Genomic DNA, 26,049 nt, shown 5'->3' with positions numbered 1-26,049 from the left:
GCTAGATAACTCTTATTCCTCGGCAGGGTTCATGTAGAGCCCTTTGAAGCTGCCATTTGGACCTTCAACCCGCCGGTTCCTGTTGAAGTCCACTGGAGAAAAATCCTGGAATGTTTTCCTGAAAAACCTTTTCGACTGAAGAAAAAAAGACAGTAATATCTTGGATGACGTGGAGATGAGTAAATTATCAGGAAATTTTCATTCTGAAGTGAACTAATCCTTTAATGAATGTGTCTATGTAAATGTGTGTGTAATGCAAGCATGAGACAAGATTTCTCTGTACTAATTCATTGGCAAAAGGATGCAACACCTTTCCTTTCTTTGTCTGTGCTTCTGGCAATTGCTCAATTTAAACTTGATGCCGTTCAAAGACAGGATGTTTCTGAGCAGCACTCAGGATTGCTTCGGCACCACAGAGTTCATTTGGAGAGCGTTGAGAAGGAGTTACTGAACATATTATTTTCCTCAAGGCAAAAGAGAGGTTACAGTATCGGGAGATGCGGTTTCACTAGAAAGAGGTTAAAGGAAAGTTGAGTGTGATGTTGTGTAATAAAAGAACATTCTGTTTGTGTTATTTTTTTATTTTATTGTACATTTAAATATAATACACTTTTAATAAAAAATGTTTTGCCATCTTAATTTGCATTTACATTCAATACCACATATATTATTCAACAGCTACTTTTATATAAATACATTTTTCATTTAAGCACTAAAACACATCAGGTATCGCTAGCTCTGTGTTATTATGTCCTGTTTTTTTTTTTAAGTAAGGCACCTGGCAATGTTTTTAAAGACATTCCCGTTTTAATGTCTTAAAATTTGATATTTCCTTCACTTATTTGAGCTGCCCAACAAATAATGTGAGTTTGGGGCGGGGCCATTTATTTGGCTGACTAATAGCAGATGAGGGGAGTGTTCAGGAAGCCTGTTTCAAGACAGTTTTGGCAGTTCTAACTAGCAAAAGTGTTGCAGAAATTACACACTTCACCTTTCATTGCAGTGTTTTGGTAACAAAACATTCAAAAAGTTAACTCCCATTTGGTTGAAATTACAGCTACTGCACATTCTGTGTAATAGCTGGCATGTATGACTGCAGGATGCATGTGTTTCCATTGAGGTATGCGTTCATCCTGATTTCCTGAATCACAAGCTCTCTGCGTTCAATTCTCTCCATCAGCTCTGCTGCCTCTGTGGTGTACGTCACATCTTCCCAGCAATACACCTTCCTGTCTATCTCTGCCAGGTTAGAACTGTCCATCAGTGACCCTTTCTCATCCTCATCTTCTTCCTCATCATTATCCTGGTTCATTGGCTCCTCCTCTTCCAGATTAGTTGTTCTACTCTTCTTCCTAAATGTTCTAGGTGTATTTAGATGTCTACTGCAGGTTAGCTGCGTTGAAACAGCTATTAGAACAATCAGAAGGCCCACGCAAACACTTGACGTGAAGAGTAGTCCTGCCATCTCCGGATGCTCTGAGAAAGAGAAAAGTAATTGTGTAGAATAGTTAAAAAAAAAAAAAAAAAAATCATTACCCTCATGTCATTCATGCGTATGCAGTTACTTTTTTCAGAGGAACACAAAAAATTATATTTTCAGTATAACAGTTCAATAAAATAATACATGAAGATTCTTAAAAGTTCTACTCTGTATTGCATGGGGGAACTTATAGCATAGAGGTTTGAATTTCATGAAGGTGAGTAAATAATGATAGAATTTTTTATGTAATTATAGAATTTTATATAAACCATTTTGAATAAACATTTGTTTTAATGGGAATTTTATTTAAAATTATATTCCCTCTATTTGTGCTAATTTATGTTGACTGGGATCATAAAAAATGTTCAAGTATGTTCAGTTTAAGACATTTTATATATTTCAGTTTACCTGTAATGTAGACATATGCCATTAAAGAATTGCTGACAATAATCCTGTTCTCTGGAAACTTTGAACTTCTAATGACTGGCTGTTCCCCTACGAATAAAAGCAAAATAAGACTGTTTCATTGTTTATTTACTTCCACTGCAAAGTTCTATATAAAGTGAACTGTATGGTGCACTGTCACCTTTTTTGGTGCTCTGGTTAGGAACTGAGGTAGTTTTGAAACTTCTGGGATCAGCCTCCTTGAGTAAACTTTGTGGAACTGAAAAAAGGCACAGTACAAGTTATAACAACTTCCAACTCCCAGTCGGTATCTCCCAGGATCTTTCAATACGACGATGATGAGTAATCTTTATTTTTCCTGTGAACTGATTCTGCCTTCAATCAGTAACAAAAGCCTGGCATTTAAAGCAATCACAGGAAGTCTTACACAGGAAGCTCCTGAGAGCTACAAAATGCCAGGCTCATTCCCTATTTTAATTCCCAAACAACTTTTGTCTTCGTTGTAATTTAAGGACGGGAAGAAAACAGACGGGTAAATCAACAATCTGAGAAGAGACAAAGGCCATATGTTAGTCTTTTCCCACGCTCTCAATCAATGGGAAACTTATTTAAAATCTGCCATGCCATGAAGATGGCATGTCATGCAGTAGCTTTAATAAAAAAAAAAGAGACATTTCAAGAACACTCTCATAGAGGTTTTGCTTTAGGAAGATTCTGATGGATATAAGAGCGTTCATACCGCATGCATAAAGGATGGTGATATACTTTTTTGTTCCAGGAGGGCAGGGGTCTTTGAAAATTTCCTGGTCTACAGTAAACAAACACCTCTGTTTGCCATAGCAGATTTTGGATACCACATCACCGGCTCCATGAAAAAGACATTCTGCCAAAAAAAAAAGAAAAACTCTTATTATACAGTAAAAACCACAAAAAATCGTAGGCTGCGACGTAAGTTGGTACAGAAGAATAAAACGTCATCAGCATGCGCTAGTGGTAAACAAATAGACCAAGATGAATCGCTCTTTGGCAATAGTGGTTTTTATGTGTGCTGAAAAAGAGTCGAAACTTGGCAAACTCTAAACTTGTCCCTCAAATCTGATTAGATGATTGGGAATTTTGTTTCAGGATCAACAAAGATGTTGATCCAGAAACATGTTGCTCTTAGTGAAATCAGGTTCTGGCTGTAAGCCAGTTGATAACCACTGATTTAACCTAGAGCCTAATGTTACCATTAAATCAATGTCATATTAAATATAAACCTGACTTCAACCTAAAAACATACCAAATGGTGGAAGTTCTCGTTCCTCTGCTGGGCACAAGTCTTTCTCCTCCAGCGGTCTACCATAAACAGCAGAGTAGATATTCAGCACTTTTGGATACTTGCAGTGCAGCAGAAGTCGATCTCCCTCACATGTTACTCTCTTCTTGTGCTCTGCTGTAAGGCAAAAATTATCAGAGGAGTAAATATTTGAGGAAGAAATAATCAATTAAGGCTTTAAAGAAGGAAATACTTACTAGGTTTACACCTGTATGATACATGGAGGAATTTAGGGGTTCCAGGACAAGGATCTCTGCCAAAGACTTGATGATTAACCAGGAACTGGCAATCTCTATGACCCTGGCATTCAGAGAGCACTTTCTAATAGAGAGGGATAATCAAAGACCATAGACTGTGTGTTATACAAAAGGCAGGGAAAATGTAGTATAGCCTTCTCCTGATTCTGGAAAACACATTATATTTTCTGAGCCAGAAGTGAAAAAGATCTGCCACAGAAGTCTAGTCTCAGTGGGACTATTTAAAAGGTACTAAAATGACTTAATCAAGTTAGTGTTTAGTGGATGCACAATTAAAGGTCTATTTTCCTGAAAGCAAGGCTCAGGCTTCTCACCTGCAGCGCTGTGGTAGCAGAACAGCTGTGATTACGCCACTGGCATCTCATTCCTGGCACGATCCCGGGAAGGGTTTCACTCTGTCCATAAAATGCAGACTGAATAGTTATGGTGGAGTGTCGTGGACACCTGAGGAGCAGGAGATCTCCATCACAGACTTGAGCTGATTGACTGTTGATGATCCTAAACAGATAATCTAATGAAAGGGGTTTGGGAGGGAGGAACTAATAAGTTCATTAAAAATACATTATGAATGCGATGTAGAAAACATTCGAAATATTATTTCACCTCTTCTATTTTTATTTTTTGTGAGGCTTCACATCAAAAGTGTCTATAGATGGTCTAATTGCCCAGTATATAAACTATATTAATCTAATGGATCTAATAAATTCATTATCAGTGCGATTCAGATGGAGTAATTGTCCAGTATATATATATATATATATATATATATACTGGACACAATTACTCCATATATATATATACCGGTATATACATATATATATATATATATATATATACATATATATATATATATATATATATATATATATATATATATACACATACATTATGAATGCGAATCAAAAAACATGCAAAATATTATTTGGATACACCTCTTCTACAATGAACTACTTTTTGTTTTCAAAATTAAAGTCATTTAATTTAATTAAAGTCATTTTTTGTGAGACTTCATATTAAAAGTGTCTATAGGTGGTGTGATTGTCCAGTATTCACAAACATATTACTTATATATTTATGAAAGTTTTTAAATTAATAAAAGTTATTATAAAAGTTTAATAAATAATTAAATTAGTGGGTAGCTTATGATTTATTTATGCCATTTATGTGCCATTAAAGAAAAAATATTGTAAGAAATGTTATAAAATCTTTAAAACATGGATGAAACCATCACGGAGGATTTGGCATTGATCCATATGTATTTATTTTAGATTGTATACTTAATAAAAACAACAATTTAACTAAATTAATACAAATGATGTGTATGTATTCGTTTTCTATTATGATTGTTATTGAATATTGCACTCATAAATATTCTTACTGTTCATCATCATTATTGACTCACTTGAGAAATCCGAGAGTCCGTCCATTTCTTTAGTCCACAGTATGAGAACACTGTAAAGTATTTGAACACACAGCCCAGGTGCACGGCAGCTTCTCGGGTGCTGCGCTGAGATCATGTTCAAATTCTTCAATTATTTCTGCATCAAGCCGCGTGCATTCAAGCGCGTGCTGGTGAAAGAAAGGCTGTCAGGAATTCCCGTCTCTCTCTCACCTGCCAGGCATCTCACCCCGCTAAAGTATATTATTCTCATACCACGACTTTGACATCCCACTCCTTTCAAGCCAAAGTCTAGGAAAGCGAACTCCTCGGAATCGTTTCAATCTAAAAATAAGTCAGAAGAAGATATAAGGCAAAAAGAAAACATTTCAAAGCGACGCAGTCACTGTGTTGCAGCCTATGGGAAATAACAAGTGCGCAACAAGTCAGTTGTGCCTGAAAACAGCGACATTCGCATTATGTATTCGAATATGGATGATTTTATGGTCTTTAGCAAGACTACAATTAGTAACAAGAGACTTCTTGACACTCAGAAAGGGATTTTTGAGGATGATGAGGAATAACACGTTTGAACGGGGCGTGGCGGTGAATGCCTAAAATTGGCAGTGCTGTAGGAGTTGAGAGGCACTGCCCAACAGTATTGTAACCAATCTGATTAAACTGCCTTTACAATCAACAATATTTCATATAATTATTGAACCGACTGTCTTTGAAACTAAACTTCTGGGACCCCTAAGCCTTTATATAGTCTACATATAGCCTGGGTTAAGAGAAAATGTTTATTCATATTTGAGTGTGTGTGTGTGTGTGTTTAAAATAATTTATTGCCCGAGTATTATGAGTTTAGTCATGTTTATAATATGCTAGTAAAACCATACGAACCGAGAAGGGTCGTCTGGCTGCTATTGTACGAACGTCGCGTTGAGAATGAAGTGAAATTGCTACTCCGTTGCAGCAGAGGGCGCTATGCTCTTATCTTTTCATATGCGCTCACTGCAAATCAGCAGAAGTACAGCTGCCCGCGTACGTTTGAAAACATTTTACTAGTGTTGAAAATAATATGGCTGGGAAAATTAAAGTTCCGGACGATTGTAGCTATAGAACATACTCTGTTTGCGAGAGTGCCGCTGACAGCAGCAACAGAGTGGAGGAAGATGGCGAAATCGACGGTCCAGCAGTGTTTATGTGCGGCAAATGCAAGCTGCCCATCGGCGACAGTTTGTCCTGGGCAGGCAGTGATGACGAGCAGAACCAAATCATGCTCAAACGTAAAAGATTATTACGTTTTTATTGCTGTTGTATGTTAATTGCTGGTTATAACCTGTTATGTCTTGGGTTGATATACAGTGCCTTTCATAAGTTTGAGGTAACTTTTATGCAGCAGAGGCGCATTAAATTGACAAAAATGTCCGTAAATACTTGTGTTTATGAAATGTGTTTTGAAAATGTTACAAAAAAAAAAAAGTTCTTTTGAACATTCTGTTCACCATAGAATCCTGAAAAAAATTTATCACTTTTTACAAATTAAGCAACACAACTGTTTTCAACATTGATAATAATAAGAAATGTTACTTGAGCACCAAATCTGCTTATTAGAATGATTTCTGGAGTAATGATGCTGAAAATTCAGCTGTGCCATCACCGGAATAAAATACGTTTTAAAATGTTTTAAAAAGTACAAAACAGTTATTGTATGTAAATTGTAATAATTTTTAACAGTTACCTTTTTACTTAATTTCTGATCAAATAAATGCAGACCTCAATGTCAGAGACCTCAAAGTTTTGAATGGTGGTTAATGTTATTTTTTTCATTGATAATGATCACATCTAAATATACATTTTTGCATGCATTTGTTAAAATAGCATAAAACAATTTTGGATAAACAACAAAACAAAAGTTACTTAGCTGAAATTGTAATTATACATATAGGCATGTACTAAAAAACTGACTAAGCTACACATGAAGGGAGTGTGACAGTAATGTTTTTAGTACATGCAATGTCTTGATTTTTGCACCTTGAATTTCAGGTATCACTGACAATATTGTCATAGGGAAAGAGCCCTTTGTTTCTGGTACCCAAAAGGAGCTTGGATGGTGAGATATGTGTTTATATACAGTATATGTCATAGATGTGATTTTAACCACCAAAACATGAAATCAATGTCTCTGTAAAATTGTCTCTCATGTTTAGCCTCGTTGTTAATCTCACCTGCCATGGGTGTGGTGCAGAATTAGGAATCATGTACATATCAACCCCCAAAAAGCTTGATTTCAAGAGATCCCTTTTCTGCTTTAACGTTGAAAATATTGAAAGGTAAGTAGCCTATTGTTCACAAGCTTGTGTGCTGTTTATCTTGGGTCATTTTGGATTTTTGCATGTTTACCATAACTCATCATTCTCATTGAGGACATGTTTGTTTCTCTCTATAGCTATGTAGTGGGCAGTCCAGGCCAGCAGATGCCAGAATTAGACAGACAAGACAGACCAGTGACCCTGGAGTACCAGAACACTGTGGAGCAGCAGATGACAGAGGTAAAGTAGTTCACTTAGAGACCGTTTAATTATTGATCTATGAGGATGATGAAAACCGATGTAAATCTTGTCTCTCTCTCTCTCTCTGTTTAAAAATAAGCAATTTCTTTTGCACAACAAATGTAGAGATGAATGCCAATATTGAGTGCGTATAGAATATGACAGAAAAAATAAAACAAATCATATAAATCTGTATGGGGTAAATTAATTGTTTTTAAAACATTAGATAAAATATATATATTTTTAAATAAAATAAATTCAAACTAATGTATCTCTAATAATAACGTGCTTTAGTATGGGGGGTACAAAGAAGAGATATAAATATGTAGAAAAAGAATAAGAATATCTGCTTCTTTTTTTGCTGTTTTAAAACGCAGAAGTAAACAGCAGATGGCGCTCTTGTGGTGATACCAGAGCTCTTTGTTTGGTCACTGAGTCCGGCAAACAATAGATATTAGGAGCTGTTAAAGAATTTGATCTAGAAGGGAGTGCTGCCAGTCTGTTTGAGATATTTGAATGTTTTAATTAAATTGTCCATGTCTATGTGTTTGTCAAAGAAATCAAATGAAAACCTCTGATAAGATTTACAATAAGATTCCTGTGGGTGATGATGAAATGTCTGCAGCATAGTGTGAAAATATGTTTTAGTAATTTTTCAGATATGTACTGGTACATTGTGTTCTGGCAATTATGTGTTTTATTTTTTATATAGTCATGTCCTTATGCCCATGTCATTTTCTAATATACCTTGCAGATAAAATCCCTAGCTGTGATAATAGGACAACGCCTACTGGAGATTGAAACTAACCTCCAGTGCAGTTCTGAAAAATGATGTGGGCTGTTGTTTTATGACTGAGGATAATAATCCCTCATGTCTGTCATGAATGAGGTTTTTGGACTCTTTAGTGTAAGATAATTTTGTCTGACTGTTATGCATTTACTATACAGTTGTTTGCAAGTGACACACACATCTGTAGTGTCCTTCCTTTTATTAATGTCACAAAACACATTATAAATGATGTCCTTGGATATAGATACATGCATATATTAGATATAACAACAACATTTTATTGTTCTTTAAATTTTGCTGTAGGCTACTGGATGTTAGAGAAAAACTATTAATGGAAAGCATGTGTTTGTCACCATCTTATATTTTGTCAGAAGTGATCCTTGTGTTGTTGTCATGTGATGCACAGGGTGAGACTGCACCATAAATACAATGTTAAAGCATCACACGTGGTGTTGTTTTTCCCTCCACTTGTTTGTTTTTGATATTTCATCTTTTGCATCAAAACATCCCTGCTCCAACCCTCTGGAAAACTGGTTCAATAACAAGTGGATAGTGCATGAGGATGGAGGGAGGAGGGGGGCAGGGTGGCTCAAGCCATTTTTTTTGTTTACAGTTCCTGTCTAATGTGCCTAGCAACACTCTCCACCAAGAGGCGGGAAAAAAAGACTGCAAGAGACCCCTGAAGGCGCGCGCCCCCAATCCCGAATGCTGGGGTAGCATAACAACAGCGGCTGAGAGAGAACCCGCGCGCCTCGGACCAACCAGAGAGCTGTATCTAAGGGGCATGCTGCTATGGAAACAAAGCGCACATGCTGTCGCTAGAGCCTGTTGCCATCGCATCCGTCGTTTCCTTATTTGCTGGAGAGCCAACCAGCTTGCGAGGCGGTCTGTCAGTCTGATGACGTTGAGCGTCAATCGTTCGCAGGGGCGTTGTCTCTATCTCCCGCGCCCGCAGAGACTTCTTCATTCTTGTGTCTTCGAACTCCTCCTCCGTTCTACCTGTTTACCCAGTAGTGTTAAAAATAGGAACCAGAGGTAAAACAAGCTTATAGCACATTGTATTATTGCATCATTTTTATTGTTTGTGTCCAGTAGAGGGAAACAGCATCACTCTACATGTATTCTACATCCTTTCTAGCTGTACTAGTTCATGGGGGTTCATCTCAGACTCAGTAAAGGCCTGTGCAAATTCAAGAACGATAACATGTACCTAATTATGTTAAGCACGCATTTTGGTGTATGAATATCTGAACATGCAATATATCAGAAGAAAGAACAGAGTCTCTGCTTTTAAACAATACACACACAAATTGTTATCCCTTACTGAAATTAACCATGGTTTTATAGTAAAAGTAGTAACCATGTTTTTTGGGGGGATTACCATTTTTATAACCACAGTTTTACTACAAATGCCATGGTTAAACTATGGTGGTTAGTGTAGCAAAACCATGGTTAGTTTGTGGTTACCATGGTTTAACTAACCATGTTATTTGTGTGTGTGTATGTTTTTTTTTTTTTGCAGTAAAACCATGGTTCATTTTCTAAAAGGTACAATATGTAGGATTTTTGCAGTAAAATATCCAAAAACCACTAGGCCAATGTTATATATTTTGTTTAGTTGATTACTTACAATATCCCCAATGTTTCCAGCTATTTGTAAATCTTGAGAAAATTGCGATTTTAACCAAGGAAACGGGACGTGTCAGCAGGGGTGAGGAGTCGCCAGTCAATGGCGTCATATCCGCGTTACCCTCGGTTTCCGCTCGTACTGCCATAGTAACCATGGCGACAGACGTGGACAACTGGGTTATGCTTAGCAGGACGCTCATGCTGTTGTTGTTTTGTTCAAACATTATGGACCATGGCAAGCGACTGAGACAAAAAGAGGACTAAAACGAAGATCAACATCTTTCGAGAAGCCGAGAGCTCCACGTCCGGGACTAACTTCGACTTGACAGAGACGCGAGTATTGCATGTACTTTATTAGACAGGTGAGCAAATGTACATAACACTAATCAATGTTATTTAGTTCAACATGATGAAATGTTAGAATATGATCTGTATGTTATTCTAATGTTGATCTAGCTTACTGCTAGTCTCATATAGCCAACTAACAACCTAACTAACAACATTCAACACACTCAAATGCAGTTTAGTGTGATAGGGTAACTGTTAGAGCCAGTGAAACAGCGCTGCTTTACCTCAAGTTTAATTCGTCTAATAAACTGACCTGTGTGAGTATTAATTCAGCACTTGCGTGTAGTTCAGTAGAATGAAATGTCCTTATTCCTTTATATCCGCGGGACTTGCATTGCGTGTGACGCTGGTATATGTCTCTCATTAGCAATCGCGCCCTGCTTCATACCAGTCATGTTAAAAACATCAATGTATTCACTCATCCATAAAAGATCCATCAGCTTGACGACAAGATCCATAATTCCGCTTAATGCTTTGCGTCATCGATATACGCCTATTGTACCTTTAAGAGATTCTAGCTTCATGCATTATTTTTTTTAATCAACTTGAATGTGGGTGCATTTAATTTTAAAAAAGCTACTTTTTGAACAAAGAAAATCAAGTTTTTTCTCCTAAAGACTACAAGGTGCATAAGCAATGCTTGTATCGCTTGTTTCTGCTCCTTTGCCTGTGTTTTGATCCTGAGATTCTCTATTCTTTCAGAAGTTGCGTAATAGCCCTCCTACGGTATAACCGTGAACACACGGAAAGCCGAAAAATTCCAAGTGTGGGTATGTGCAGGTAGGATTGACGGGCATGATGAAAGGTTACGGTTTGGCGAAAGGTGTTTATCATTGGTCGTGAAAGCTGTCTGTCAGGGTGTGGGCTAGGGTTTTGTGTTCCCATTCAGTCGGTTCACTCAGTACAGCACATGACTATGGGACGCTCTTGCGCCTGAAAGGCCAATGATGCCGACGTGGGTGGGGTTACCTGCCCACAGCATATAAATGCAGTCGTCATTCCCTTTGTTCTTCTGCTAGAACACCATCACGCCACATTTTCGCAAGAAGGAAAGCTCACGGTGGTAAACTAAGGCAGAAAAGAGAATGTTTTAGCACAAGTTTAGCTTCGCTAACGAAGGGCTGATGAGCTTTTCTCAAACAAAATGTCCAAACATGCCACATTCACAAGAAAACCCATGGTAGTGACTCTTTTTAGCAAGTTTTTAGCACAGCTAACAAATGGCTAATACATTTTTTAATGAGAAATATCTGAACCTTGTTCTGGGTGTTTGTGGTATACTCATCATGAGCACTGTCCAGTGTGTTTGGAATTGTCCACGTTAGGCTGGATTTCTCCAACCCAGAGGCATGTGTGCACTGCCGAAGCAATAAAAATTCTGTATTATAAATTTGAAGGCCAGACAAGTAGTTGAGGGTTGGTTTTTTAGGGAAGGACTACATGCCTGCGCACATGTATTCAAACGCACATACCTGTGGAGTGGGCTCTTAATACGCATGTGCGCGCCATCGCCGTTCTCACGTGTTTGCGTTTTTGAAGTTTGCATAGAGAGAACTTGAAAGAGTTTTCTGTTAAAACGGTGTCGTGTTATCGGCCCCTAAGTTAGAAACTAATGATCGTTGCAACGGAAGTGAATCAATCAAAACTTTAGCTGGAAAATAACTTTATTCTACAGCTGCTATAAAACCAAAACAATCTCTGTTACTTTAATTTCCTATTATCACTGTAAAGCCGGTTTGGAACAACAATCCTTTGTTAAAAGCGCTATATAAATGAAGATGACTTGACTGCCGGCAGCTCTATCAATCCGCACTCGCATGCTCAGTGGGGTAGTGGCCAGGCACAGTCCGCTCCTGTCTTTAGGTGCTGATCCAGATGTGGCGATCGCCGTTTTATTGCCACATCTGGATGTGGCGATTTATGGATGTGGCCCGCCGTTTATGGGGGCCATGGAGAGTTGGAAAGATCGTGTGGAGGCCGAGGAGTGTCAGTGTAGTGTTCACGACAAGGTTCCCATGGCTGCCCCTGAAAGCAGAACTTTGACTGTCGGGGGAAGGATTCTGTCTCGCTGGATGTGGGCGAGGAATGGTCTGATGATATATTTTTTTCAAGCAGGCAGATCACGGCTCCTCCGAGGTGGTGGTTGGAAGTGAAGTGCGGGCTCCGAACATGGCATAAACGCCTAAAGTCATGTTGGGAGTGCAGTCTCCTTTGAGCTGCCTGTCCTGTAAAGTCTCTGACTCAGAGTAAGAAAGGAGACTTGCTTTGTGCCCTGTGCGAGTTGTACACAGGTACATTGAACAGATGCAGGCTATGCACTCATCTGACCAGCTTTTTGTCAAGCGACGTCTTTCCCACTGGATTGTAGAAAGCTATGTGTATAGCATAAGGAGTTGGTTCTGCCTGGAGGAGTGTGTGCGCACTCAACGAGGGGCATGGAAACATCATGGGCATGGTTTAAGGTTTTCATGCGGATGCCAGTTGGGCATCACCGTGCACGTTTGTCCAGTTTACAGACTAGATGTCACTGCGGCGATGGTAGGTCAGTTCGTGCTCGCCGCAGGGGTTTTTTAATCAGGGGCCGTCGCCCCCATGAAAAAGGAAAAGGGGTATGTGGCGGTGCTGGTCCCTTGCATTTAGTTCAGCAACTTTGCGGGATGTGAATATATGTCCCATAGTCATGTGTTGTACCGAATGAACCGGCTGAATGGGAACATTGAGTAATGCAAATAATTACTGTTCCCATAAGGAGGGAAACGAGGTACAACACCTCGGCTTGGTGAAGAGCTGGACTGAACAAAGGGAATGACGCATGCAACTACATTTATATGCTGTAGGCACCCCGCCCATATCGTCATGTGTCGTCATTGGCCTTTCAGCCATGTCTTCCCATAATCATGTGTTGTACTTCGTTTCTGTCCTTCTGGGAAGAGTAGTTATATGCATAACTCAACATTTCTGTTGTAGCAATTCACCTTTCGGCACACCTCATTTCAGCAAGCCTATCACTCTGACCTGCAGCTATACCGGTCTCAAAAATTACGTTAATGGCAGGGAAGTGTTGTCTCATAATGATGGAAAGTTCCGTCAATGGCAGGGAAAGACCTAAAGCCAGACAGATTCTGATCGACTGTCTGTCCATGTTTTATCTCTAATCAGCTGGAAAGAAGGGATTCCAACGATATTGTTTCTCTGTATCTTTGTTATACAGTAGACTTTCCTATTCTCAGAGAATTAGAATGATTATTAAAACTTTATTGTCCTTGTGTGAACGGGCCGTAGCTCTGTATACGTTCAACAAACACTTTTAAGATAAAAGGTACCTAAAATATATCAGATTTGCTCATCATTTTCTTCCGTTTTTTTTCAGTGTCCTTTTGTTACGACAGGCGAGTGTATTTCTGTGTTCCAAACCATTGATTCCATCACTCAATCGATTCGTTAAACAACAAGCGTTCACGGTTAAACATGTCTTATTGTCTTTTATTAAAATATGCGTGACAACAAATCTCACAAAACAAACTTCAAAATGAAATGCCTCACTCGTTCACAAATTAAATGTCAAAGTGCTGCATTGAATCTCAAAGCAACAACTCGTTCAGTCGATCAAAACAATGAAATTCTTCACAACATGCTCTAGGAAGCCATTTACTCGTTGTATAATGAATTTTCGAAAGGAAAGCCTCAAAATTACATTAATAAACGAAAAATATATGAACCAGAATGTATGTGAATTATTTCAAAGATTTAAAAACACGGATTTGTTCACGAACAAAACATGACTGAACTGTACATGCTGTTGTCTGTGTCCTTCTGTACTGAATTTTTAATTCATGTATTTTTCTCCCATAGCCAAATTTTTTTTCCACCTGCTCCGCCAGCCGCTGTCATTTTGATTAATGGATGCTGGCTGCAATCTCAGAGTGCATCTCACTTGAACTGGAGTGCTGATGCGCTGCACTTTCAGTATGATCTTACCCACCCCATCCACCTTCATCTAAGTGTCCAGACATAAACACACGCACACACACACACACGCACACACACACACCCTTTGTCCTGGAGGACTGGTGGGGTGGTAATCAATAATGTAGACAGTCTGATTAAGCGAAGGTTACTTCATTGCAAATAACCCCATGAAGCAATCGACACAAGGAGTGCAGAGACAAACCCTCCAATAGTAGTGTAGCTCAAAACGGGATTTGCCCGTCCATTCTTGCTAATATGTAAATTGCATGTATAGGTTCTATGAAACAGCTGCCTTTTCATTTGCGTGTATTCGCCTCAACATTCCTTGCAATTATGATGAAAAGAATTGTGACATTTTCGAACTTCCTGAAGTAACACAACATAATGAGGTTGTTAGAAATGCTGTATGGATTTTTGTTTTTAATTGGCCAAATGTGTACATCTAGTTTAAAACGCATTTAAATTAAATTAAAATAATTTGGTGATTTCTGTCATCTAAACCAAAATTCAAATATAATTGTTTTGTAATCGTTGTTTATTAAACACCTGGACACCATAAAACCCCTCTGAAGGTAGCTTGTTCTCTGGACAAGGGTATTTTCATGAATATCAGATTGGTGCAAGTTATCACATAACAGAGTTTTATAAGGTTATTATTATACTGAATACAGGCCTATTACATTTTTTTATTTTTTATATTACACTGTTTTAAAGTTTTGTAAATGTTTTATAAATAAATTTAGCTGAACATTTTAAAATAGTGTAATTTTATTGTGACAACTTAGTACTTGCAGTGTGACAACATTTCCCTCAAAACATTAATGTGTATCTATCTATACAGAAACGGACTTTTCAGAAATAAACCTACCCTGAAAAGTCTCCCCTTTTTATACTGGGTCTGTGAGGATGGTATTAATTGTCTGTTTTTCAGACAAAGAAAACGCTCCTCAGCTGATAAAAAAACAAAACATTGGAAAACAGGATTAGTCTAAGCCAAAACAGATTGAGAGGTCTAAGCACAGCAAGAGGGCCTTTATTTGACTTTGAGTCTAATGATGGTCTTTGCCATGTAACAAACAGTAAATAGGGATTTGCACACCCTGGACCCAGCGTTTTAAATTGTGACGATGCTGTATTAACATGCCCCGGTTGTTTAATATTGATGACACTAAAGGATATCCGGGATTTATTTATCCTTCCTTTAGCTCAGGTTATGATGTCAGCAGGTTAACTCTACATTTGCGGAGCCCTTCTATTCTTGTGTTAAACTCAGACATCATGTTCTTAATGGAAGACTCATTTCTGTTCTGCTGACATCAAGTGCTTCCTGACTTGTGTTCCTGTTTACATTTATATCACTGAATCGGTCAATCAGAACTTACTTAATACAGTAAAATATTCTGTATTTCTGTATTGGTATATTCTGAGGCACTTGTCATAATGATTTTGTTAAAATTCTGTCGATTGAGCTTAATTTGTATAAAACACAGAATATTCCTCTACCAAAGCCATAAAAGTAGTAATCTGGTCAAATCTTACAAAAGTTACATTAAAGCTATAATGTTTTGTTGGACTTTTACTGGGAAATACAATGGTATTCATTGAAGGACCATTGATTCCATGCTACATGATGAATGTGGTAATCATTCACCATAGAATGTACTGATGTAGCTTTGTAATTCTATTTTATGTCATCAATGTTCCATGGAATTATCTCAGCATTTATTTGTTAGGGCTGGTTGGATGTTCTTAAGTCAGTTACAGAGCTAAAACATTTAGGTAAAAGCGGATGATCGTTTGAAGTCAGGCGTTTGGTTTAAATGTTGTTCTACATCACTATATCTCGCTGCCAATTTATCCTCCGCTCATGTTGTTGTTGTGAATTACTCTGAATCAGATGTTATTTAATCATAGCTTGTTTTCACCACTTTTCGCCAAAGGATTTTCAGTGAGTGTCGTCCTTTGTAAACAAAGAGTTTTGCTTTAATATACTTTGCAGCCTCTTTTGTCCTTAAGCTTTTATCAGCTTAGCTGCACAGACTTATCTGGGCTAGAGTGTTTGTGTCTGTGGGTCAACCCCCCCCCCCCCTTTTTTTGGGTCTCCTGTACAGAAACACAAGAGGGTGTATAATATAAGTGTTTGTGCATGTGAGGCTACAGCTGACTGGATTATTCGACACAGGGTCTTTCAGCTGTCACTCATTTAATGGTTATTGCCGGGTTCTCATGGGAAAAGTGTATAGAGTTACACCAGGTCACCTGTTTCTCTGTAAATTTCTGTGACAAACTCTTTTAACTACCATCAAAAATGATAGTTTTATTTTTATTTAGCCATTTTATGTGAACAAAAAATATACAACTCTGAAATTTAAGTATTGTGCATTTATTTGTGTCAAAAAACAATACATGCTGCATTAAAATAGAAAATTCAGAACACAAATAATAATCTTTAAATATAAATATTTAAAATCTTTTTTACAGTGTTAAAAAATCTCTTTTAACTTGGCAAAAAAGCAAATCAATACAAAACTTACAAAAGACCTTCAAATGTATCTTCACCATAACAAAAGTACAAAGACGTGTCACCAAAAAACTGACATCACTTTTTTTTTTTTAAATCCTGGTGAGCATGCAAAAGTGTAGTTGAGATCAGAAAATTTGTTCACAGCTCATAAGTCTTCTGTGCACGTGAAGACTGTGAAAGAGGTCTGCTTTGTAAATCAAATGTGAAAAAGACAGCATGAATAATTTTTAAACGCATGGAATTAAAGACACTTGAGTTCTATGTACAGGCAGATTTGAATCTCTTTCGTTCAATGGAGAGAAAACACCACCCTGGTTATAACCAGGTCAGCCATTAAATATATACACAATATTGCACAATTTATTACTTCACATGATGCTCTGCAGATTAAATGAATCTTATAAACGAAGAGTTAAAATAATTCTGAAAATCTTCCATTACAGCCCAAAGGCGGAATGCAAGATATTTAAGGCTATACAAAATGCCAGCAATCTCCTACAGGAGAAAAACTAGGAATGCTATCTTCCAATGAAATATTGACATTTCACTACAGGTTTAAAAGTGAGGCTATTGAAAAAGTGAAGCATTGACCTGAGTACAATTACAATTTGAGGTTGAATAAAGTAAGAGCTTAAAAATCACTAATATTGTTTGCTCAAATAAGCGCACTATAAAAAAAACCTTCCAACCATTCATTAACAGTCTTTGTTGTGTTACTGTACATGAACATATATTAGTACACACATTATTGTGGGCAGTGACAGCTTTGTTTCACAGAAGAATTGTGCGTTAAAGGTTGTGGCTCAGCTGCTACATGGCACTTAGACTAGAAGCCTGTTGAACGTGCTGCTGCATGTGAACTTGGCTTTCAGTGTCTACTGTCCTGAGGCTTTGTTACCTCAAGATCTATTTGTGTTCTATATGTTCTCTGCAACCTGTGTATGTCATCCCAAATAACTCCCCGTGGGGTTAGCAATGTATCTGTTCTGCGTGTTAGTGCAAGCATTGTTGATGAGAGAATATGGTACTGCATACATCTGATTTTATATAATCGAAAAGTTCTCATCCTCAGCACAGGGTTTTGAGAGCCCCTGAGGCGCAGAGCAGAGTTTGCATATGGTAAGGAGTTGGAGACTCCACTTCCACCGCAGGCTCTGGCCTGAACGGGGGCAGCTGGAAGCTGAAGGGCGGCAGCTTTTTCTTTAAAATCTGCCCGATACCCATGGAAGGGAACTTGCTGCGGTGCTGAGGGCTGTCGGGTTCTTCGCTAGCCCCGCTGCTGGGAGGGCTACCGCTTGAATCTGAGGAGCTAGACCAGTCTGAAGTGGGAGGCTTTTTTTTGGGCTGAGGTTTGACGATGAGGACAGGTGGGCTGGGGATCGTGGCCTTCTTCAAGTATGAGCTATCGGGCTGAAAAGCAGACACATGTCGAGGCGGAGAGAGTGCTCCGTTGGTCAGTTTGTACCATGGTGATGGAGGAGCTTCTTTGCTTGGTTCCTTGCTTGCGGAAGCCCAGGAATGAGCGCCGAGGGAGGAAGGTGGGCGAACAGGGATGTTGACAGCTTTTGAGGGTTCTTTGGAGCTGTCTTTCTGGGGCGGCTGGGTCTCGGGTGTAGGATGGGCTGGCTGCGGGTTGTTCGGGAACAGGGGGTGGATCTCCAGGTACTCCAGAGAGGAGGACGTGATGCAACCACCACGTCCTGAGTAAACATCTTTAAAACCTCCAGTCACAGCTTTCAGAAGACCTGAAATTGATGGGAGAAAGTTTGATTCAGAGCAGATCCAACTCATGTCTTTATTTGTACAAGCAAATATCTTTATATTACTGTCATGCAGAAAGTCTGATGGCCTAGAGAAGGTATTTTGGAATTTAGTGCTGGACATTTACATTTTAAACTGCTTTAAGGAAAGATGTTGTTGAACGTTTCCACTGTTTTTGTTCATACAATGAAAGTCAGGCAAAACAGCCTTGGACCCAAATTGATTTTCATTGCATGGACAAACAATATTCAATATTTTGAAAAAAATATAAGCAAGTCATACAGATTTGGAGTGACGTGAGGGTGAGTAGCGGAGTACATTTTCACTTTTGGGTGAACTATCGCCCTAAGTGAAAATTTCAACCAACTGTACGATGTTCCACACGTTATACTGAGTTTGTGGAGTTGAAGCATCTTTGAGGCTTGAAATACTTCAATATAGTCACATGACTTGGCAAACCAGCAAGAGAGAGTGTGGGAAACAGGTTTTCTAAACATTTGTTATATGTGCCCAAAGAAGTCATCTTTAATCTTCAACTTGATCTTTCTGGTGATCTTGAACAGCCCTGAAGGTTTTACATTTGTTTGATTTACTGTCAACCTATTTGCCAAGTAAAAAAATTGGAATTATCCCTCAGGCAACAGAGCTTATTCCAAAGCTGCCTTCAACAAAGAGCTATATTAAAAAACGGTTTAATTTGTACCATTGTATATGTACCATTTGTTCTCATTCTGTCAATTATTGTCACGTACATATAAGTCACGCATCAATTGTGTACCAGATCACGTCTTAACCACATGGTTGGTTCATACATGTCTATGTTTAACGGTGTATATAGTCTAGGCACCTACCAGTTCTTTGTTTTTTTTCCTTGGTGGGGCCTTTGCTCACAGCGAGATAGACGGGTGTCTGCTTGGGTGGAATCGTGATCTTCTCAATGTGCTTCCTCCACTGGGTCTGAAACAGCTCGCTCTTTTTCTCTTTCTCCATGTTGTACTGTTTCTCCTGTGAGAAAGAAAGTATGTTAAACGCTCAGGAAACACATCTGACAAGGTTCTATGAAGGATAATCGTGTAGATGTTGGTTCCTCAAACTTACCCTGTACTCTTTTGAGAGTCTCTTCATTTTGTTGTTGAGGAGGAAGTAGACAGCCAGCGTGTGGCAAGCTTTGTTAGTGAGCACCGCACTCAGCACCTCACTGTGTTTGTAGCCCATTTTCTCAGTCATGTGGAGCAGAACCGTATGGTTGATCTCCTCAATGTGGATTCTGAGAGTTAAAAAGAGATGTTTTAGGTCACAATGACATAAAACGTGTAATAAAAGCAATTTAGCTAAAAGCATATTAGATGACTAACCTATTTAAGTAAGGAACTCCAGTGTGAGGGTTGCCCAACTGCAGCCACGAGTCGGTCATCACTTGGTGGATGTTGGGTCTCTTGTCGGGGTCAGGCTCTAACAGTCTCTTCAGCAGATTGACGGCAGCTGTGAACACAGACAGGAACCAGTGAGGACTTTGTGCCATGTTACTTTAAGTAAACAAAAAAAATTATAAGCACATCCTCGGTCAGTCTCTAGGTTTAATTTATTAATTAGGACAAATAAATCATTATTTATTAGGGCAAACATATAATGCTGTGGCCATTAAGATTCTCCTACATCTTGCATTAGTCAAGGGATGACCGCACAACCTGGCGTCCTTGAGATGCTAAATTACGGTGTTACAAAATGAGGCTAATCTCATTTCAACAGTGCATCATCCTGTAGTAATATATCCTGCCACAGATTTAGTAGTGAATGAATCACCTGTTGTTGCACGTAAGTGTAACGCAATCGCAATGGAAAATTCCACAGAATGTGATTAACCACAAGGTTGACAGTATCATCTCTTCAAGAGAATTAATCTGGAATTCTGCTTGCATCATTTAGGTCAGTGAAATACAATGGTAATGTATTCTATTCTATTCAATGGTAAGATGACTACTTAACTACATACTATGGAAAAATCTTACATCTTTGGAAGGTTTACAGACAGTATTAAAAATCAGAATAAAGCAGATCCTATAATTTCTTCTTGAGAATAAAACGTTTTTTTTTTTTTCTGTGGTTGAAAAATAAGCCGCCCCTTGTCTGGCACATTTGCAGTAAACAGTGTTTATGAGCTGACGGCTTTTCACTGAGAATTTTGACTGTGTTCTTTTGAGTATGTGTTTGTTGCCATTAAAATGTACCATGCGTAATAGTCAAATAAAAAAAACAGAAAGTTAAAGGAGAATTACACAACGGTTACACAAAGTAAATGGTCAACCACTGTTGTAAACCTCATTATAATGACAAAATCTTATAAGTATCTAAATTATGACCTACAGTTTAAAATGATTTCATAAAAATAAAAAGGTTACACGTGCAATGGTGTTGACACTCGGGAATGTTTTTTCTATGGAATACAGGTTTACAAAATAGCGTGACAAGTCAGAAAACTAGATGTTTCATGAAGATTTTCTTTCATCTCCTGAGATATTTAAAATACCAGTGGACACCAGACCATCTCTATTTTTTTCAATTAAGCATTCAAAAGCACCATGCTGGACAACAAATCGGTGCATTCTCTCAAAGACAGCATTCATGCTCAACTTTTAGAGCGTGATACACATTAGAACGTAATTGGTAGGAGTACACAGGCTAATTTTCAGCATGTAATAGTTTCTTGTTCCTGTTTGGATGTGATCTTTGTGGTCATAAATATCTCATTAATATATTTTTGAATATCTCAGATATGCAGTTCTGTCAATACCTGAAGAGATCGATGGAGGTAGAGGGTTCATATCTTTGTCCACCATCCTCTGATGCAGAGCTTTCAGGCTAAATGGCTCCACAGTGAATGGTAGGGTACCAGTCAGCATGGCGTACATGTTCACCCCTCTACAATTAAAAACATACATATAGTCAAATCCAGAGAAAAAGAAAATGTACTCAATATGAGCTTGGAACATGGTGCTTCACATTTAGCAAACTCACATTGACCAGACATCCACTTTGGGCCCATATTTCTTCCTTGAGAGAAGCTCTGGTGCGGCGTATGCTGGGCTGCCACACTGTGTGCTGAAGGGATCAGAGTATCCCAGAATTCCCGCACAGTTACTGAGGCCAAAATCTGTATGGGGAAACAGAGAGAGGGTTGTGTATAAGACAATGTTTATGTGTACTGGCTCATAGAGGGATTGACTTTAAATACCTTCCCACTAGGAGGGATGCAAAAGTGTATATGGCTTCCCAACAACACTAACCCTGTCTGTCACACACAACTGCTAAATAAAGGCCATGCGTTTGCCAACAGTTTAACAGAGAGGTGAGAGGTTGTTCGGTTTTAATGAGATTCTGATTACTCAATTAGTCTTCACCACATGCTAAAGATGAACACTTTCATGTCACATCACTTTAGGTCATTAGGACTTAATGTGACTTTGTGACGTTCTTTGAGTAGGCCTGTGACGAGAAAACATTGCATAATGTAAATTTCATACAATGCATTGCTTACCGATCAGTTTTATGTTGTCCTGTTCATCAAGGAGGAGGTTTTCAATCTTCAAGTCTCTGTTGAAAATAAAAACAACGATTCAAACAACTTTCATCAACCGTCTATAAACTATAAACAAACAAGCCACTATAGTCTTTGAATTGATTTTACTGCTCATTGTGCTCTAAAATAGACTTATATACATTACAGAGTATCTACACATGGTTTCTTAGTTTTCAGAATTAATTCACTAATTGTTGTTCCTTTGGAAAGTCTCATTTAAGCTTCCTTTTCGATGACCTCACACCCTGTGACTTTTTGTTTCTCACCTGTGAACAACTCCTGCCCTGTGCAGATGCTCCACTGCCATGACTAGCTGGCGTACGTATTTCTGGGCTTCTCTTTCATCCAGCCTTTTCTTCTCATAAATGTGGTTCATGAGGTTTCCACCAGGGCAGAGCTCCATGACGAGGTAGTAGCTGTTCTCCGTCTCCAGGATGTCCAGCAGTTGGGTGATGTGTGGGTGTCGGATCATCTGCTGAATCTGTCCTTCACGCCGCAAGTTCTTTGTGACATACGAATCCTTTTTGGCCTTTCTCTTGTCAATCACTTTCACTGCCACCTGTGAAGATAAATAAAAAGGAGATTTTGTCAAGATAGAAAACATAACAGGACTGTTTATTGGTCTCCTTATGTATGGAATTATTCTAACAGCCCTGAACAGGTGAGGTGAGCCAGACCAAGACAGATGGGACTCTTATTTCACATTTGTCTGTCTCCTCACGTCTCCAGGGTTGAATGTTTGACCCGAGTTCCTGTGGAGGACTCGGTGGGGGAGGGATAAGGACAAATGACCGATTTGTAGCCGTTAAAGCACCCCCAGTTGAATGAAGAATGTCCAAATGGCCTGTTAATGCCACCCATTTGTCACCAACATGCCGTGAACCACTAATGCTCTATAAACATTGCGTTAAAAAAAACTCTGCCGCCTCAAAAACACGTTCACGGGCAATGTAATGTAGCATAGCATGCATATGTAAGTGAATTAACTCATTTGTTAATGATTTTGATGGGTTTTTTTTTTTTCAATTAAGGTGGGAGGGGAGGGTCTTTGTTCTTTATCAAACAAGATTTCTTTGTCCTGGGTAAAATGTCCCTCTGTGTGCTGTAACAATAGCCTGGTGCTATTGGTTCCGCCCTTGATCAAAGAGCCCCAGAGCGTGACCCGATGAGGGTTCAAGCCAAGGGGTGACTTGCTGTGCCACCACAAATCATCAGGCACAAAAATAGAATATTGAGCAAACCGATCAAACATGGCCATTTGAGCAGATAATTGGACCAATTTCTCAAACTGAGGAGCATTTTAAAGGAAGAACTGAGGAAAAAGGGGGAAAGTTCCATTTCTAAACAATCCCCAAAAATGCTAATCCGACATTACTGGATCTTAACCGTCGTGTTTTGCCAGCATTGCTGATAAGGTCGATTGGTGGTCGATGGTTAAAGGGGGGTGGCAGGGGGACCCCCGGAGTCTCAGACTAACATGTTGTTTTTCTCTCAGGCAGACAAAGGCGGCGAGGGTGAAAGTGGGTTAGGTATGCTCACAACAGACATGGGGGAAGCATGTGCTATCGCCCACCAACCGTGAGCCCCGCCCCACCCTGTCTGTTTTTCTAGGTGATGTCAGAGAACGAGAGCGAAGCAGGAGACAAGAGGAGCACGAGGCAGCCTTGCTTCTCTTTGTGATTGCTAGCGTTTGCATCATCGCCCCGGACAGACCTCTTCTCCTTTCCCACAGCAACAGCATAAGAGGACTGAACAAATCTCTGATATGCTAAGGTATTTCAGGTCACTCACTGGAAGGTCAATAAACTTTTTTTTATATAAATATGCAAATAGAAGCTTCACCCAGAACATTATACAAAGGAAGAAAGCAGCCAGTTAAAAAGAAAAACACACCATACTCATGAAGGAAGTGACATTCACAGTCAACCAACAATAATTAAATTGTCATAAAACTCACCCTAGAAACCAGATATCATGTCTAACTGAGTAATACACATACTGAATGTGTTATATATATATATATATATATATATATATATATATATATATATAAATATATATATATATATTTCTCCATTAATTCTGAACGGCTGCACACTTTCTTTGGGGTAATCTGAGATTAATACAGACACCTGAATGCAAACAGGCTAAAGGATTGCCTCTGTTACCCAATTTAATCTGTATGAAGGGGAACATGAGACCAGTGAGAAACATCTCAACTCAACCTGATGATCAGGGGATGATGTTTCTGTTATTCTTCCCCAAGGAGCCAACACAAACTGATTTCTGGGTACTTTTGAAATAAAATTCAGCTTTAAACTTCATATTCACATTGATGGAAAACATTTGTTTTAGAATAAATCCCTAAATAACAAATACAACAGAGAATTCAACTCTCGGTCCATACTATAGACTAACCACTGCCATTGACACTGAGGGGGGTTTGACCAAAACAATTTAGACAGATGTTATTTCTCTTTTTAACTTTACATTTTCATATTCAGACAAATGCAACATCATTCTAGTCAGGTCTTGGCTGGATTCTCAACAGCTTTTCGACCAATTTATATTGACTGGATGCTTTATTATGTTTCTATTATTATGACATTTTTTTCAGTGTCATTTAGGTGCAAGTGAGCTAACAATTCTTCAAAGCTTCTCACCTTCTCGCCGGTGGTCGCATGAAGCCCCTCTCGCACTTTGGCGAACGACCCCTCTCCCAGCTTCCTCCCGATCAGATAATTCCCAACTCTTTTCGTGTGGTAAAAGTTTCGGAGGATGTCAGCTGGAGGACCGTTGTTTAGAGACGAAGGATGGATGTTTTCTGTGGCTACGGGTGCCTTAGCTTTCATCCCGAAAATCCTCCCGCTCTCCGTACCCATGTCTGTTCCAGCATCGGGCATCCCTGCGCCTGTTGAACAAACCCGGTGTCCTCTGAATCTACTGCTACTGCTTACTAAGAGCTCTATGAGAATGAGACATCTGAATCCCTGTCCCTAATACTAAACGCTTAGTGGAACCTGACACACGCGCCACCTGTTCGGTTCAGCTGCCAGTCAATCCGCAAACTGTAAGATTGTAACGTTAGGCTAATAGTTTTACGTAACTATTGCATTCGTCATGGAATAATGAATAAAGCCAATTGGTCCTAATCTAAATCAAATTATCAAACCGTCTCATTTATATACGGACCGTTCCGAATGACAAAGCTAAAAAGATTCCAGCAACTCTCTGTATCTGAGTGAGAAATAAGTGAATGTCTGGCTGCCGAGTCTCTCATATATTTGTTATTTGAAGTTAGTTTCCCGGCACGGGGTGGGGGCGTTTCTTATTTGCTAGCAAATCTCTTCTCAGTCACTGGGTTAAAATCTAATCCAATCAGCTCCCGCGCAGGGACCAGAGGCTCCGCCGTCTTCTGAGTTGTAAAATGAACCCCGCCTCTCACCCATGCTTACCTAGACAACAAAGAGCATGTTGCTGTATGGCAAGCCGTTTTAGCTTAAATTGTACCCAGCCTTACTTGTTGTAATTTCATTTTTACTAGTACAAATTTAATTAGAGAACTTTACAATTCAATTCGTACTAGTAGCAATTACAATTAGAGAGCTCTCTAATTCAATTCTTACTAGTAACAATTGCGATTAGAGAGCTCTCTAATTCGATTCTTACTAGTAAGAATGTAATTGCAGAGCTCTTTAATTGAATTAAAGAGCTCTGCAATTGCATTCTTACTAGTAACAATTAAATTAGAGAGCTCTCTAAATCAGTTTTTACTAGTAAGAATTACATTAGGAGTATGGCAAGCCGTTTTAGCTTTAATTGTACCCAGCCTTACTCGTCGTAATTACATTTTTACTAGTAATAATTCAATTAGAGAGCTCTCTAATTGTAATTGCTACTAGTACGAATTGAATTGTAAAGTTCTCTAATTAAATTCTTACTAGTAAAAATGAAATTACAACAAGTAAGGCTGGGTACAATTTAAGCTAAAACGGCTTGCTATATAGGAGAGCTCTTTAATGCAATTATTACTAGTAAAAACTGATTTAGAGAGCTCT

General features: G+C 38.8%; 3 protein-coding genes across 7 annotated transcripts; 1 reads left to right on the top strand and 2 right to left on the bottom strand.

The window, feature by feature from the left end:
* Positions 1–1,037: 1,037 nt before the first annotated feature.
* eva1c (eva-1 homolog C (C. elegans)) lies at positions 1,038–5,443 on the bottom strand. Of its 3 annotated transcripts, none has more exons than XM_056271529.1 (8): positions 4,863–5,443; positions 3,775–3,971; positions 3,401–3,524; positions 3,168–3,320; positions 2,625–2,768; positions 2,067–2,144; positions 1,889–1,975; positions 1,038–1,476 (listed from the first exon to the last, which is right to left on the bottom strand). In XM_056271529.1, exons 1-8 carry the CDS (start codon positions 4,975–4,977, stop codon positions 1,058–1,060), a joined length of 1,317 nt encoding a protein of 438 aa, XP_056127504.1. In that variant the 5' UTR covers positions 4,978–5,443; the 3' UTR covers positions 1,038–1,057. The 3 variants fall into 3 exon arrangements, with proteins under 3 accessions (XP_056127504.1, XP_056127505.1, XP_056127506.1); XM_056271530.1 differs by having other exon boundaries at positions 3,775–3,958; positions 4,863–4,952; XM_056271531.1 differs by having other exon boundaries at positions 3,775–3,904; positions 4,863–4,949.
* Positions 5,444–5,834: 391 nt separating this feature from the next.
* mis18a (MIS18 kinetochore protein A) lies at positions 5,835–23,767 on the top strand. 3 transcript variants are annotated; one of them, XM_056271511.1, is made up of 5 exons: positions 5,840–6,127; positions 6,888–6,954; positions 7,052–7,174; positions 7,291–7,393; positions 23,487–23,748. In XM_056271511.1, exons 1-5 carry the CDS (start codon positions 5,920–5,922, stop codon positions 23,571–23,573), a joined length of 588 nt encoding a protein of 195 aa, XP_056127486.1. In that variant the 5' UTR covers positions 5,840–5,919; the 3' UTR covers positions 23,574–23,748. The 3 variants fall into 3 exon arrangements, with proteins under 3 accessions (XP_056127488.1, XP_056127486.1, XP_056127487.1); XM_056271512.1 differs by lacking the exon at positions 23,487–23,748 and adding an exon at positions 8,148–8,725 and having other exon boundaries at positions 5,842–6,127; XM_056271513.1 differs by lacking the exon at positions 7,052–7,174 and having other exon boundaries at positions 5,835–6,127; positions 23,487–23,767.
* On the bottom strand, positions 16,499–24,942 carry hunk (hormonally up-regulated Neu-associated kinase). The gene is made up of 9 exons (XM_056271510.1): positions 24,655–24,942; positions 22,258–22,550; positions 21,950–22,005; positions 21,430–21,565; positions 21,206–21,333; positions 19,770–19,896; positions 19,513–19,681; positions 19,266–19,419; positions 16,499–18,398 (listed from the first exon to the last, which is right to left on the bottom strand). The coding sequence occupies exons 1-9, from the start codon at positions 24,892–24,894 to the stop codon at positions 17,722–17,724; spliced, it is 1,980 nt and encodes a 659-aa protein (XP_056127485.1). The 5' UTR covers positions 24,895–24,942; the 3' UTR covers positions 16,499–17,721.
* Between the last annotated feature and the right edge of the window lie 1,107 nt (positions 24,943–26,049).

Source organism: Rhinichthys klamathensis, unplaced genomic scaffold (genome assembly GCF_029890125.1).
Source record: "Rhinichthys klamathensis goyatoka isolate OS25496 unplaced genomic scaffold, OSU_Roscu_1.1 h1tg000321l_1, whole genome shotgun sequence".
Lineage (NCBI taxonomy): Eukaryota > Metazoa > Chordata > Actinopteri > Cypriniformes > Leuciscidae > Rhinichthys > Rhinichthys klamathensis.
This window is presented reverse-complemented; position numbering and strand designations above follow the sequence as displayed.